This window comes from Coregonus clupeaformis, chromosome 26 (genome assembly GCF_020615455.1).
Source record: "Coregonus clupeaformis isolate EN_2021a chromosome 26, ASM2061545v1, whole genome shotgun sequence".
NCBI lineage: Eukaryota > Metazoa > Chordata > Actinopteri > Salmoniformes > Salmonidae > Coregonus > Coregonus clupeaformis.
The window spans coordinates 10,740,917-10,756,972 of NC_059217.1; the positions used below are offsets into that span (position 1 = coordinate 10,740,917).

At 45.1% G+C, this 16,056-nt stretch overlaps 1 protein-coding gene across 1 annotated transcript in view; it reads left to right on the forward strand.

The window, feature by feature from the left end:
• The window catches only part of LOC121540455 (SH3-containing GRB2-like protein 3-interacting protein 1), a 143,748-nt gene that overhangs the window by 112,204 nt on the left and 15,488 nt on the right, over positions 1-16,056 (forward strand). Inside the window, 11 exon segments of the mRNA XM_041849332.2 lie at positions 1,570-1,581; positions 4,314-4,325; positions 6,675-6,696; positions 6,843-6,927; positions 7,332-7,450; positions 9,360-9,464; positions 9,941-10,015; positions 10,207-10,650; positions 10,652-11,068; positions 12,927-13,063; positions 13,437-13,593. Coding sequence (XP_041705266.2) covers positions 1,570-1,581; positions 4,314-4,325; positions 6,675-6,696; positions 6,843-6,927; positions 7,332-7,450; positions 9,360-9,464; positions 9,941-10,015; positions 10,207-10,650; positions 10,652-11,068; positions 12,927-13,063; positions 13,437-13,593 — 1,585 coding nt within the window.

The window sequence follows — 16,056 nt, forward strand, 5'->3', positions numbered from 1 at the left end:
GTATAGTGATTGACCAGGTCTAGGAGAGACCTTCAATGTAGAAGGATTTAACCCCAGGTCTTTCAAGTCCTTTAATATAGAGATGTATTCCCAAGCAACGGTTCTAACGCCCACGTCTGAATAGAAAGCAGTGCCAGCTCTGTCCTATACTCTCCAGATTATGTCTATTCCAATTAGCATCTCCTCCATTTAGTAAAACCTCTCCAGTCTGTCCAGAGTGCTGGAACTTCTGCCTTTTACCTCAGTCATGAATTAAACATGAGTCGCTCTCCATTGCAACTGTGTGCTTACCCAGGTAGCCCTGGCAACGGTTACCAGGACATTGGCTAAGGAGAGCTGGGATAGGGAGCAAAGGTTAACAGGCTAAATCGAACAACGAGGTTCTTTCCACATTTCTTTCCCTGGCTTTCTCTTGCTCCCTCATTCTATCTCTCCTGCATTCTCTTTCTCTCCTTCTCCCTTCGCCTGTCGTTCTCCCTTCCTCTTTCTCTCCCTTGACCTCGATCTCTCTGTATTAAAGTTAAATGTGTCGTTCTTGGAGCGTGATGGCTGTTGAGAATACAGAAAGAGAGACAGAGGAAGACAGTATGTGTGAGAGCAGATTAACCTCCCATGGGCATTTCTGTCCACAGTGCAATAGATGTATCACTAGAGTTTCCCTTGTACTCAACAACTATCACTATTGATTAAACATCCAGTCACTCATCAGATCAAAGTCGCTTATCAATATACTGTAGATGGATGAATGAATGGGTGTGGAAAGTGAAATGGATAGACAGATTGGTAGATAGTGGATACTTATGCTCTCTCCGTGGAGCTTACGTAAATGAGAGTAGAAAACTATTGACATGATGTGTGTTTGTTTGGTCAGTCTACATTCACCTCCATAATTCCTGCTATCATAGCTTTGTGTATACAGTAATTGTGGATTATCTACCCTAACATGGTATCCCCTCTACCCCCTTTCTCCCCTCCTCTGTCTCTCTGTTCTGCCCCCTCCCTCTGTCTCCCTGTTCTGCCCCCTCCTCTGTCTCTCTGTTCTGCCCCCTCCCTCTGTCTCTCTGTTCTGCCCCCTCCCTCTGTCTCTCTGTTCTGCCCCCTCCGCTGTCTCTCTGTTCTGCCCCCTCCGCTGTCTCTCTGTTCTGCCCCCTCCCTCTGTCTCTCTGTTCTGCCCCCTCCGCTGTCTCTCTGTTCTGCCCCCTCCGCTGTCTCTCTGTTCTGCCCCCTCCCTCTGTCTCTCTGTTCTGCCCCCTCCCTCTGTCTCTCTGTTCTGCCCCCTCCGCTGTCTCTCTGTTCTGCCCCCTCCGCTGTCTCTCTGTTCTGCCCCCTCCCTCTGTCTCTCTGTTCTGCCCCCTCCGCTGTCTCTCTGTTCTGCCCCCTCCGCTGTCTCTCTGTTCTGCCCCCTCCCTCTGTCTCTCTGTTCTGCCCCCTCCGCTGTCTCTCTGTTCTGCCCCCTCCGCTGTCTCTATGTTCTGCCCCCTCCCTCTGTCCGTCTCTACCTTTCTTCCCCTCTACCTCCCTCTTTTTCTATATTTATCTTCCTCTCTCTTATGATGCTAACTTCTGTAGAGGAGTAGTCCGGTAAGCCTGTTCTTGGCATGTCGTTCTCTGTCTCTCTGTCTCCCTGTTAGCATGAATTGCACACTTGCATGTCAGTTTTCTCCCTTTCTGTTTGTGATTCAGCATACTGACGTTTCTCTCTAAGGACCATATTGAATGTCTGGTGGGTGTCCATTGGGTCCTTTGTAATAGAGTGAGAGAAATATGCAATAGCAATACAACACACTCAGGTGTACCGGTGAACCAGGATTTGTGGAGAACAGGTTGCTCTGAATGAGAACCAATGGTGAGACTACCACAGTACCAGCACGAAGACAGCTGCTTTATAGTGACATTCGCTAAGATGGAAATCTGGCTGCTTTCTCTCATAATATCCATGCACAACAGCTCAGCAGATTATGTGTGCTCGTGTGTGTATATGAGTATATGCTTTTTATTTTATTTCCTCTGAGTAAGGTCCCCTGAATCTGATTTAATTGAGGCTGTAGCAGTCAGTCAGTTGCATTCCACAGGAGCAGAATGATGGGAAGAATTACAAAGGAAATGGAGGTGGGGAAGGGCAGAAAATAATGCAGAGGGAGATGAGAGAGAGGAGGAGAGGGGAAAAGGATACAGCTGAATGAAGCCACAGCAGGTCCACAGAAGAGTAGAGAGGACAGGGCCAATTGGATCAGTCATTATGGGCTGTGGGTGACTGTGATTTCTCTCTCAACATATTGACATACACACCCATGCATGGTCACACACCCACGGATGAATCATCGCGCTTACTCACTCGCGCGTGTGAATGAGTCATCCGTGCTCCTCTTAAGCCCTTCTCAGCTCTCTGCTTTCTACTCCATGATGCATGTTTGATCTCAATATACATGTTCAAAAGCATCAAATGGGTAAATTGTGACTGACTGACTGATCTACAAATAATAATGAATAGTTATTTTTGATGCAAGGTGATTTGTAGATCAGTCAGTCGCCAGCCCATTTGGTCTCACGTCAGATGGCATCACTTCTATGCGAAGCTCGTCCCTCAACCGATCTGTGGAACTCATCCCTAATTCTGAAAATCACTCCGCTCTCGGTAGCTATGACACACTGGCTACTACCGCAAACCATGCTCGATCAGCAGAGCAAACTTACTCCCGCTAGCAGTCTAGTGCAAGCTTGTTTGAGTGGCCATACGGTAGCTAGTTTGCCAGATGAATTGCACAGCACCAAAGTTATGGAACTGTTCACAGCTGGCACTGTGCCTCGCTACTTTGGAACATTTTGCAAACGCGATAACGCCACACAGAGCAGTCAGCTGTGCTGTAGAACTCTGCGCACTAATCACGCCAGAACAGATGTCATGAAGACTAATTTGTGCATTAGCTAGAACTTCACTGCGCTAGCTAGCGGGAATATTCAGTGTTGAGTGTGTTAAATTATCCCTGCCTTTAGTTTCATATGGATTTATTTGAAACTGATTCAGCCAGCAAGCAGACACTAGCTAGCTAATGTGCTAGCTAGCTAATTTTCGTGCACATTTCAAATTTCATAAATACCGATTCTACCACCACAAAACACCTTAGCTAGTGAAGAATACCCAATATTAGCTACAGGTTTATAGTTTTTGGTAAGATAAACTCTGACACTTTTGAGGATTTAAAGGGGGTTCAGTTGACAATGTCACCTTGGTAACCTTTTCGAATGTTAGGACAGCATATATTAGCCAAACTTATTTTTAGCTATCCCATGTGTTTGCGAGTTATCAGACAGACCAGATGTGAGACAATGTGGTTGATCTATTTTAAAGCACATTAAGGGTGTGGATCATGCACTCTTAATACTCTTAAAAGCCTACTGCCATTAGTCAGTCACCAGTCAGAAATCACTGAATATTTGAACAGTTCTTACTGGCACGGCTAATAATGGCACCACAGGCCTATAGAAATGTTGCAGTGCTCCGCTTGACCTGTCATTGCTCCAATCACACAATTTTGCTGCCTCAATGCCCCGTCCACCAGGAAGTAGCTGAGTGCCGGAGCCGCTATACCAACATTTTTATAATTAACTCAAGATAGACCACATGGTGTCGTTTCCAACCGGAGCAAATTAAGCGTAGTGGGCAGAACAACCAAGGATGTGGGTAGAGCCAAGCACGAGCTAGCGAGATCCTATTGCCGTGTTCTAGCATGTATTTGCATATTTCTGTTAAGGAACAACTACTCTGTGAAGTGCGCGTGTACAATAACTCAGTTCACCATTGCACTCCTTCTAAACAATATATTTTTTAAAAACTTTTAGAAACGTTTAAGTCTACAAAACTTAGTGTTCGTAACAGATTATAGTTTTGGGAGCAGAAAACGGTATTGAGATCGAGTGTTCCATCGCTGAGAAAATGTGCAGAATGTTGGCCAAGTTTAATCTAGCTCTAACTTCTCCCACTTCCTGCCACTGGACTTCCTCTCATCACCATATTTGGTGGTGAGAAGAAGTTCTAAATGGATGCTTCAGATTTATACATCCTGTGAAGTATCTGGCTCATTGTTCTCTCGTAGTGACATCACTATGACAGTATACTACTGTACTGTACCTTTCTTTACCCCACTCTATCTCTCTGGTGCGGGATGACTAAACTGAATTTCCATTACAGCCATTAATGGGGATGACTCTGGTTGTGTTGTGAATGTAACTGTATTATGTTGGAGATGTGTGCTTTACTGATTCATCACTCTCTGACCAGGTATCTCTTCTCTCTTCCTTTTTGCTGGTCATAGAGACGTAGCCCGGTAAGTGTCCCTCCATTCCGTGTCTGTCCCTGGGGCCTGGGGTGAATTACAAACGCTTTTTCTCCCTCTGCTTCCTGTAGCCTGCTGGAGGAGTGGAGGGGAGAGGGTTGAGGTGGAGTTAACAGTTGAAACAGATCTGGAAAATATGGCTCCCTGTTGTACTAGGCTTTTAAGTCCCTGGGGGAATCTGAATAGTCTTTCCTTGATTCCTCGTATCCTCTGTCTTCGCCTCCTTCTTGCTTCCTTCTGATATATTAAGGAGGTGGGTAGAAGAAGGGAAGAGACGACGCAAGAAATTGAGAAAGGACGTTTGAGATTCACCCCATCTGTCGACAGCTGGACCCTTTGATCTCTCATTTCAGCCCCACCTTCTAGTGAATCCTCTGCTGCTCTCTCCCTCTCTCTCTCTCTCTCTCTCTCCTTCCATCTCGCACTGTCCCTCCTTCCTTCTCCCTCTGTTTTCCTTCTTATCGTGTCTCATTGAGAGTTATTTCATGCACTGTATTCTCACTAAAAAGCAGCACTCTTTGTCTTGGTCTCTCTCTTTCTTTCTCTCTCCCTGCTCTCTCTTTCTCTCCTTTTCTCTCTATCTCTCTCTTTACCTCTGGGTTTCTCTCTGTCTCTCTCTCCATGTTTCTGTATCTCTCTCTCTCATTATATGGTCTCATCTGTATTCTATATCTGTCCCTCTCAATTTTGTGTAGGGTGTATAATGTCTTGGGCTTACATGAGGCTTTAAATACCTACTCTTTCGATCTGTCTCTGACAGCTTTCTGTGCCCACTGAACTCACACTATACACTGAGTGCACAGAACATTATGAACACCTGCTCTTTCCATGACATACAGTGGCTTGTGAAAGTATTCACCATCCTTGGCATTTTTCCTATTTTATTGCCTTACAACCTGGAATTAAAATTGATTTTTTGGGGGTTTGTATCATTTGATTTACACAACATGCCTACCACTTTGAAGATGCAAAATATTTTTTGTGAAACAAACAAGAAATATGACAAAAAAACAGAAAACTTGAGCGTGCATAACTATTCACCTCCCCAAAGTCAATACTTTGTAGAGCCACCTTTTGCAGCAATTACAGCTGCAAGTCTCTTGGGGTATGTCTCTATAAGCTTGGCACATCTAGCCACTTGGATTTTTGACCATTCTTCAAGGCAAAACTGCTCCAGCTCCTTCAAGTTGGATGGGTTCCGCTGGTGTACAGCAATCTTTTTTTCATTTCACTTCTCCAATTACATGAAATCCAAATAAAAATCAATTTAAATTACAGGTTGTAATGCAACAAAATAGGAACAACGCCAAGGGGAATGAATACTTTTGCAAGGCACTGTAGACTGACCAGGTGAATCCAGGTGAAAGCTATGATCCCTTATTGATTAAATCCACTTCAGTCAGTGTAGATGAAGGGAGGAGAACGGGTAAAGAAGGATTTTTAAGACATAAGATAACTGAGACATGGATTGTGTATGTGTGCCATTCAGAGGGTGAATTGGCAAGACAAAAGATTAGAAGTGTCTTTGAACGGGCTATGGTAGTACATGGTAGTAGTACAGTAGGCCAGGCGCACCGGTTTGTGTCAAGAACTGCAATGCTGTTGGGTTTTTCACGCTCAACAGTTTCTCGTGTGTATCAAGAATTGTCCACCACCCAAAGGACATCCAGCCAACATGACACAACTGTGGGAAATTGGAGTCAACATGGGCCAGCATCCCTGTGGAATGCTTTCGACACCCTGTAGAGTCCATGCTCGACGAAAGCAGGGGGTGCAATTCAATATTAGCCAGGTGTTCTTAATGTTTTGTACACTCTGTGTATATTAGCTTGTCTATATATCCTAATGGTCATTGTAAAGTATATATTATTTGTATTAATCTACATAACTGCATTTTTATTTCACTCTGCAGTAATTATACCTTTTCCAGAAATATAATGTTTTATAATCCACTCACGATTCAGACAGTGCATCTCAACACAATATCATCTCTTATGTCCTAAGGCCACTAGCTCCTAGATTGTTCCACAGTATTTCTGTGTGAGGTAGAGAGAACAGGCCTATTATTAGTCATCTACTTCCCTGTTGCGACGGTTGCTAAATCAGCCTAGCCAATGGTCTCATCCGATTAGCTCATTCTAAGGCTATAGAGACCATTTTCTGACCTTCGCTAGTGGACAGGCACCCTCCTGGAAATACTGTATGTAATGTGTACATTAACACGGTGTGACTCATGGATTTTAAAACCCTTTAATATTTCCATATGAGTCATTTGAGTGTGAAATGTAATGTGTGATATGTTTTTTTGTATTTTTTCAAATGTATGTGTTTTTATTATAGGGGTTGATGACAAAGGACTCTAGTAAGTATCTAAGATGTCTCCTCTTGTTTTGTTGTTTAAAGCTAAATGCTTCAGTTGAAAAGCCAAGTCATTGATTAGTTTCAATGTGTTTTAGTGTGTATGATGAGTCAGTTGAGGTGAACGACTGTGAATGAATCTCTCCTCAGGTGAAGAGATACAGGTAGCTCGGCCAAGACGTCCTGCACCCATTGAGGTCCCCACATTAGCAGCCCCGGTGCTACAAGTCCCCAGGTACGTCTCTGTCTGTTGCCCACTGACCTGTCACAGACTCACCCCAGGTGTTGTGGCTCTGTAGTCATGCACTGGTCTGTACATCTATAGTTTTACATTAACCTCTGATGACTTTCAGTCGCTGATGACAATCAACAATCACTGATTTAGTAACGTTAAGTCGAAGGCTGATACAGCCCCTTCCTTCCCTTATGACATGAATGCATCTCCTGTTGTAGTGTGCTGAGTGAGGTGACTGAAGTCTGTCTTAGTTTCTGTGGTAGACTGATCATCTGACTCATCCTGCTGTCCCTGTCTATCCCTGTCTTATCTCCATCCCTCAGCAGTAAGAAAGCCAGTACCAGAGAATGCTACAGCCTACTAACCCTGTCTGTCTGTCTGTCCCTATTATATCTCCCTCCCAGAAGTAAGAGAGCCCCAGCAGTACCAGTACTAGAGAAGAAAGCAGTCTCAGTACCAGAGGATGCTACAGCCTTATTTGGGCCTCCGCTGGAGACAGCCTTCGGAGAGCAGAAAACTGAAGGTACAACTCTGTCCCACATCTGGCTGTCACCTGGTTTTCTTTGATGTTTGATTGGTGTGTGTGTGTGTGTGTGTCAGTGCTGAGCGATTAACCAACATTTTCGACATTTTCGCACCGTTTCTGTAGAAAGAAATCAAAGCAAGCACGAGAGAAATCAGATCAGATGCTACAGGAATTTGTAGTTTTCAACAGGAAAATATTCAACCTAGTTCAGCGCAGAAAACATGCTAATTGCCTACAATGCCCATAATCCACTGCCTTTCCTGTTTATCCAGACCCCGGACAGACTCATGAGAGAGGAATGTACACAACACAACGACGAGAGGGATAGAGACAGTTTGTGAGGTAGCTCTACACAATTGATAGTTGATAGGTAATTAGCAGTCTTGAAAGTATGCCCTATCTACTAAAATGGTAATTTCGTCAGACAGCTCTGCAGCATAAGAAGCTACTAGCTAGCCATCTAGCTAGCTACTAGTCTAGCTAAACAGGATGACTCGTTAGGGAGCACAGAGATTACGGTCGCGTTCCCTGCTCAGACTTTGCATGCATCAACCAATGGTTGCGTGACATGTCATCGACTGTTCCGTCGGGCACCAGATTGCTGTAACATACTGTATGATGTGGTTAGCTGATATGTAAAATACCTATCCAGGCGTTGTAAGATCTGGCATGCATCAGCAACACCTGGGCAGAAGAACGTGCCCAACATTAGATGGTTGTCTGGCTGGCTGGCTGCTAATGCCTGAGCAGAGATGAGATGATGACTAAGGAATTAAATTAAATAAAGTCATCCAATAAAGTAATAAGACAATGGATTGTTTTCAATGTTTTTTGTCAATATTTGGCTTTGGAATTTCAATTAAAACGTTCTAAAATCATTTTAAGGTAATTATTTAATGTAAAAAATATATATAATAAAAAAGAACCTGAAATCAAAAACCGTTATTTTGTTTTGTGAAACTCGAACTGACCTCAAAAAGCGCTAATCGCTAATCGCTAGCGTGTGTGTGTGTGCGTGCATGTGTCCATCTCTACCTTGTTTTGCTGTGATCGAGATGTGTATAACGACAATGGCTTGTTGTGGATCACTGTGACACTGAAGACACACTGCAGATGCATAGCACCAACAAGATGGATGCTTCCTATTCCCTACACTGCCTTTCGGCCACCTCTAAAGACACTATCCCTCCTCCCTGTCAGCTGCACACACTGCCACTATGTCTTGGGCACTAAAACTCTCACAAACACGCTAGGGATCAGAGCTCAGAGGCACTATGAAGTCAAATTAGATTCCACCGTGGTTGGTTTGTTGTCGTGTGGATCCACCCTCACCGCTCTCAGTCAGGGTTCTATGCTGGTGGATTTAGCTCTGCAGGCTCTGACTGGAAAGCTCTTAGCTTGTTATGTAACTACCTGCCGAAGCATAGCTAATGTCACTACATACAGATACAGCAGCCTTTGCTTTTTTAACACACCATTCAGAGATAGAAGTTTCTCTGTGAGGCTGTTAGTCCCTGCTGATATCCCTCTTTCTCAATGGTGTGGTTATATAAAGTACATGATTCTGTGAAACTGATAGGGTTGCTATTCTCTATTTATAAATAACAGATGAGCTTGTATAAGATGTTGCTTCAGTAGTAGGAGATATTCTCCACAGCTATAGCTAATAGAACTGATATTACCTCCTTACTTCTTGGTGTCTTTTTTTGCGCAGTAATTGGTTGGTTATAGACATGACAGGTTTAGGCTAATGGTAATCTAGGTCCAAGAATTCAGATTCAATTCATGTCTTTATTCTAGATGCTAACATGCCTATTTTAACATACAGTTACCCTGAGGTATATCTTTTTAGCTTATTAAACTGACGCCCCCACTATGTTATGTCCCCTGTCTGTTCTGAACATAGTGGGTATATCTGAGACAGTGGTGTGTGACGTGTGGGGTGCTCCTCTACCTGAGTCTGAGTCACTGAGCCCAGACTTCTCTTTCACGAGACCCTTCCCTACAGGCAGTAAGTTTTCCATTTGTGTTTGCACTTCCTGGAATGACTCTGAAATGACTGCACGGAACCATCAACACCTCATAAACCACCTCACCCTCATGACTGAAACTAACGAGCGATCTGGACGGATAAACAGAGGGAGAGAGTCTGTGAACGAGTGCTCCATTAACTCTTCCTCTTCCTCCGCAGCCCGTACTAACCCGCTCATTTCATCCGTCATTAGTTAGAGAAATAATTAAATCCATACTAATGTTGAGCATCATGATTCAATTGCCTCTTCCTCCTCTTCCCCCCTGCATCTGCCATGGATTATGGGCCATATGCATGGTGGTGTATGTAATGTATGGCATGGGGCTGTATGGTAGTTCCCTACCTGTCCTGTCCTGAGCTGGTGTGGCGCAGCCATGCACTAACCCCAGGTGCCTCTAGATGGCGCCACCCTTTATAGTGACAGGCTGTTCACGGATGCACTGATATCATTGCAGCTCCGCCCCTGCTTCCGCCCAAGAATGTCTCAACCTCCCCCCCTCTAACTGGCTCCCCCTCTGCAGATGCTGCCGGTAAGACCCCTCATCACTCGACCCCTCTTGACCCCTTCCCTCTCTCCTTCCCTCTACCTTTTTCTCAATCTCACTTTCTATTTCTTGCATTTGCTGTCTCTCGCTCTCTCTCTCTCTCTCTCTCTCTCTCTCTCTCTTACTCATTCTCATACTAACTGCTCTGCTCCTCTCTCCGTGCACGTGACTGTCAGGTTTGTCAATAAAGGCAGAAGGCTCAGGGAGGAAGACCTCCATCCCAAACCTCGACAACATTTTCGGCCCAGCGGAACCCCCTGCCTTTGGCGAGGAGTCTGCCGACAAGTGGGTCTGCTTCAGCGAGGAATCAGCAGCCTCTGAAACACCACCCCCTCCAAAGGACCCAGCCCCGCCTCTGCCAACGTCCCCACCCCCTCCAGAAGATCCCCCTGCCCCTCCTGTACCCACCTCCCCTCTCCCTCTGGATGACCCTGTCCCTGCCCCCTCTCTCTCCCCTCTCCCCACCTCCCCTCCCCCACAGGAAGAATCTGTCTCTCCCTTACCCACCTCCCCACCCCCTACAGAGGAACCAGCGCCCTACCTACCCACAGTCCCACCCTCACCTAAAGACCCTACACCCCCACCCCCCACCCACACCACTTCCACCAAAGGACCCTACACCACCCCCCACTCCCACACCCACTGTTGTCCCCACGCTCGACTTAACCTCCAGCATTGTCCCTGTTCCCCCTGTCACCTCACCCCCCAGCGTTGCCCCTGTCTCCTCTGCAGTCCCCTCTTCTCCCAAAGCAAGCACATCTGTCTCCCCCACCATCCCCCCTGCCCCTGTGGAAGCACCCTCACGCACCATCCCCCCGCCCCTCGTCTTGGCCTTGGAGGAACGGAAGGGTCCTGAAGCAGCTGCTCTGTCTGTCCCACCTGCCCCGCCGAAAGAGGACCTCAGTGAAACCGCCACCACTGTGTCACCCAAAGATGTTGGGCAGGTTTCCCGTGTTGCGCCTCCCCCTCCTCCACCCCCTACGTACAGGGCAGTGGTGTCCTCGCCAGGACCCACGACAGGGGGCATGGGTAGTAGTGGTGAGTACCCCTGCAGTTCTAACTCATCTTACACAACACCCCCCATCCATAACAGCACAATCCACCTGACCACTGTCAGCATCAGTCTCAGTCCGTAGCGTTGTGCTGATGTATCATGCAGTCAGCTAGTGTAAGCACATACTTGATAGGTTGTCAGTGTAAAATAGTATGTTCTTAATTGACTTACCTGTATAAATAAAGGTTGGATAATAAAAACTAGGAACATAATGACCATCTATTTAAGGCAGTGATTAGGTTTAGTTGGCTTGCTGTTTGACTGGAGCGGCTCATTGAAATCAACTGTGAGTAGGATCATTATATTCATTACGCTGTTTAATGGTTAGATTAATGCTGACTGATTCCCATATCAGGGCTGATCACAATCCTTACATTAATACAGAATATGAGCTGAGAAGGTACTGTACACAAACCCTGCTCTTGTTCAGACCTACATTTCATCTTGCAAAATAGAATTGATCACATTGTGGCTGTGTGTGTGGATGTGTGTTATCAGAAAGAAGTGGGTTAAGATCCCTAAACCAATGAAGCCATTGTTCCCTGTTTCCGTCTATGTAAAGTGACACACCACACACACTCTTGCTTTACAATTATGGCGGTCGTTATGTAGTGTTGTTCCGTTGTAGACTAAAAAGAGATGTGCGTAGTGTACGTGACCACGATGAGGATGAGGGGCGTTAGTTAGTTTAGCTTAACACAACTGGAACGGGACACCCGGATTCAGGACTGGAAACACTGCTTGGATAGATCCCGCTGACACAGCACTTTGGAATGCCGGGATGAGTGGGTATTCTGGCTCTGAATATTTTGTCCCCCTGTGGGAAAATCGTCCCTCAAGATAAACAATAAAGTGACTGACTGAGTTCAGAGTGTTTTTAAATCTTATTACCCACTACTGCAGGGGTGTGGAACACATGTTGCCCTGGGGGGTGCGTTTGGTCTTAAACGAGGTCCAGAGGGCCTCACTGATCATTTGTTATAATTCCTTGCCGTCAAAATTAGCAAAACATTGTCCTCCTATCCATAGTTTTTAGAATTTCCGATGCTCCTTTACTGTCTAGTGATTATTAGCAAGCTGGACAGTCAAGACATTTTATGAATACAGGTCCATTATCATTTCTGCACAGTTTCAGTTTCAGTTTGGTTTGAGTCATTTTAAAGTATCTATATATATATATATATATATATATATATATATATATATATATATTTTTTTTTTATTTATTTATTAATTAATTAATTAATTTATTATAATTATTATTATTTTTTTTTACTCAAACCACTTGCGGGCCGGATTGGACCCCCTGGGCCGTATGTTTGACACCCCTGCACTACTCACTCCCAAAACCTTCCTAATAGATAGTAAAACAAGTAGCCATGATGGACTGGTGTGTGTTGTCTCACTGTCATTCTATCCAATTCAATTTAGCTCAATGGAAATTCAATCAAACATAATGTTCCGTAAACAGGAAACCAGGTTACCCAATCATTATTCCAGAATGAACTAGATGTTCTAGACCACGTGTCAAACTCATTCCACGGAGGGCCGAGTGTCTGTGGGTTTTCTCTCCTCCCTTGTACTTGATTGATGAATTAAGGTCACTAATTAGTAAAGAACTCCCCTCACCTGGTTGTCTAGGTCTTAATTGAAAGGAAAAAACAAAAACCTGCAGACATTAGGCCCTCCATGGAATGAGTTTGACACCCCTGTATCTAGAGAGACTGCCTGGTCAGTTTTGTTTTGATGTTCTAGGATCTCCCCAGATCGTGATTTTCTATTTCTCTGGACAGTGATGTCATAATGTTCTCCTAATGCAGGTGTCCTCTTGTCCCTATGCAGGAGCGTCCTCTCCGGCTCGACCTGCTACACCGTCAGCTCCATCAGCTGTTGTCAGCAGCCCCACCCCGCCCCCACCTCCACCACGCCCTTCCTCACGACCCAAACTGCCTCCTGGGAAATCTAGCATGGGGGACGTGGTACGTGATGATATCTTTGTTTACACTTGACTTACTATACACAGTAACAACAACCTACTTGCACAGTAACAACTCTACTTATATTTTTAAAAAACTGCGGTACGTGATACAGTAATATAAACCTCAAACCTCCTCAAGCAGCACACTCCTCCTCGTAAACAACACCTTTTTATACTTTATGGTACTTCCATAATTGACCTGTAGTAGATATTTGACCGTTAGTTTCAAGTGTTTGTTTCACGTTTAGCCTCCCCAAAATGGATGCTGAACTGTGAGGACGATTGAACATTAAATGACTGATAATTAAATCATATCACTAATAGGATCTCTAACATGAAAACATCTGTTATATTTTTTCTCTGTCCCAATGCAGAGCCGGCCCTTTAGCCCCCCGGTCAGTCATTCGTCCAGCCCCCCTCCCATCGCCCCACTGGCTCGGGCCGAGAGCACTTCCTCTATCTCCTCCAACAACTCCTTGAGTGCAGCCACCACCCCCACCGTCGGTAAAGATCTCACTGTGTCTGTGTCAGGTGTGTGTGCCCCGTCATCTCTCTCACCACTACCTGTGCTACTGTACCTGTGCTACTGTTACAGTACCTGTGCTGTTACCTGTGTTGACGGATTGCTTTGGTCAATCTCTGTGCTGCCGCTGAGATGGCGGCATCCATCGGCAGCTGCTGTTTTTCTGTGACTCTCAACTCTGTCTCTCAATAAATCCTGATGCACTCCTCCAGCGAATGCTTGAGTTACAGTGTTCACTCAGTGTAATGTATTTACATTTACTCAGTGTATTCACTCAATGTACACTGTATATCTGTGAATGCGGTAAGGATTTTAAAGACTACAACATGCCTAATAATTCGTAATGGAATGGTTAAATATACTGTAACCATTCACTCAGCTAGGGGAAAAGGTTATTGTCTGAAGAGCCTACAGTATATTACAACATAATACAGTTAGTCATAAAGGCGCATATGGTATTAATCCCAGAGAGTGACATTTTAAATCATCACTTAAATGAAGCATGATGTGGTAAATGTTTGCTGGGTATTTACTGTTTTGTTAGATACACAATGCATTCGTCATATCTTCTTTAGATTTATGAGGAGGACAGTAGAAAATAACAAGAGAATATGATTTGCAGCGTAAGGAGACTTGGAGCAGAGAGCCCACATTTGAAATGCTGATCATGCCTTGTGTGCTTCTCATCCCATGAGATTTTTTTATTTGAGTTTTTTTCTTCACATTTTTCACCCATCCCATAATGTTTCCGTTCACAACGTGTCCTCCCTACTGTGACACTGTCCGTTTTTCTATCACCATTATTTCTTACAGGGTTTTTTCTTTGTTTTGATTTTGCATTTGTCCTTTTTTCTTTTGGGCTATCGCTTGTTGTGATGTCAGAAGATGATGCTTTTGTAGACAAACTGCCCATGTTTGGGAGGCCCTTTGATTCCCTGGCAGGTACAGTATAGTATGGATGGAGGGAGGTTATCTGAGAGGAAGGGGGTTAGGACCTAGGAGGGAGGAATGTTCCACGTTCCACCCAAGCTTTGATGACTGTCTGATGTCATAGGTCATCCATCCATGAGAATTTTCTTGCTTTGTTTGTCTGTTTGTTTTTGTCAATCCATCTCAGAGATGATGGCAGCTATCATATGAGGGGAGTACATTTGAGATATTGGAGTATGCCACAGATTTCGTTTTCACTTTGATAAATGGTGAAACACCTCGCTCTCTCCATCTCTCACACACACTCTCACACAAAAGCAGTGTTGAATGAAAAGCATCCCAATGATAATTTGTTCAGAAAGCTGAAATGCCGTGCATCTGCCATTCATCATCCCACACCTACAAGGTTCTTTTTTGTGTTTTTTTATGACTGTACATGCTTTGCTGCCCACATCACCACGGCAACGTCCATTTTTGTGTGATAGTTACTGTGTGTGGAGTGCACTGTGTTTTCGAGCATGCTGTTACTCTGCAGTCTGCGGTGCTGTGTGTGTATATGTGTGTGTTCCTGTGTGTAAAGAATGTAGCCTGTCTGAAGAGCTTCTGTGGCATCTGTGGGCACTCACACACACTCACACTCACTCCCTCTGTGATAGAGACAGAGCCTAGCTGCTTTTGAAGTCTGGCAGGAGAATTGGCCTGAGTGTTTCCAATTGGTTGGTATTCATCGCACCACCCTCTCCTCACCACTCAGATCATCACAGACAGACAGGCAGGCAGCCAGTGAAAGAGCTCTCCAGTGCCCACCTCCCAACCTCTCACCCTGATCCCCATCCACCTCCCTCCCCCTGTACCAGACTTCCCCTTATCCTCTGCCCTCTCACCCTCTCACTCCACCCATGGGAAGGTGTTTCTCCACTACACTACACTCCACTACTCTAACCATGCACCCCCATCAGAACACCTGCCCACTATTCACCATTCACCTCCACTCCATCCATCCATTCACTACATCCCAAGGTCCCCACCACCCCCTCAGCAGTCACACCTAAACAGTGAGCCCACCAACCCCCTCCAGCACCCCTGGTTTTACCCTCATCACTTCCCCCTGGTGTACGTCATCAGGTCCAACAGCCAGAGTCCATCTATTCTGAAAGACGATGGCCGGTGTGATACGTAAAACAGTCTACTATTGGCATGTGATGTAAAAGTATTAATGTAATGATAATGGTAATGAAGGTTTTCTATAGCAGTGTGTAGATGAATATTGTATGTGCAGTATGAACGATCTGCCAGGTATCATTCCCAATCAGTCCTCTCCAGGCTTGGCTTGTTCTCACCATGCTCCTAGACATCCACCACCACCATCCACCAAGAGATACCTTATTTCATCTGGTCCAGCCCCCTCCCACACACACGTACCCGTTTCACACTACTGAGCTGAGCCGAGCTGTACAGAGCTTATCTGACCTGGCTATGGATCCTTTGCTGCCTGGAACCATGCTGGAAAGGACAATGTGGAAAGAGATTATCAGAGCCAG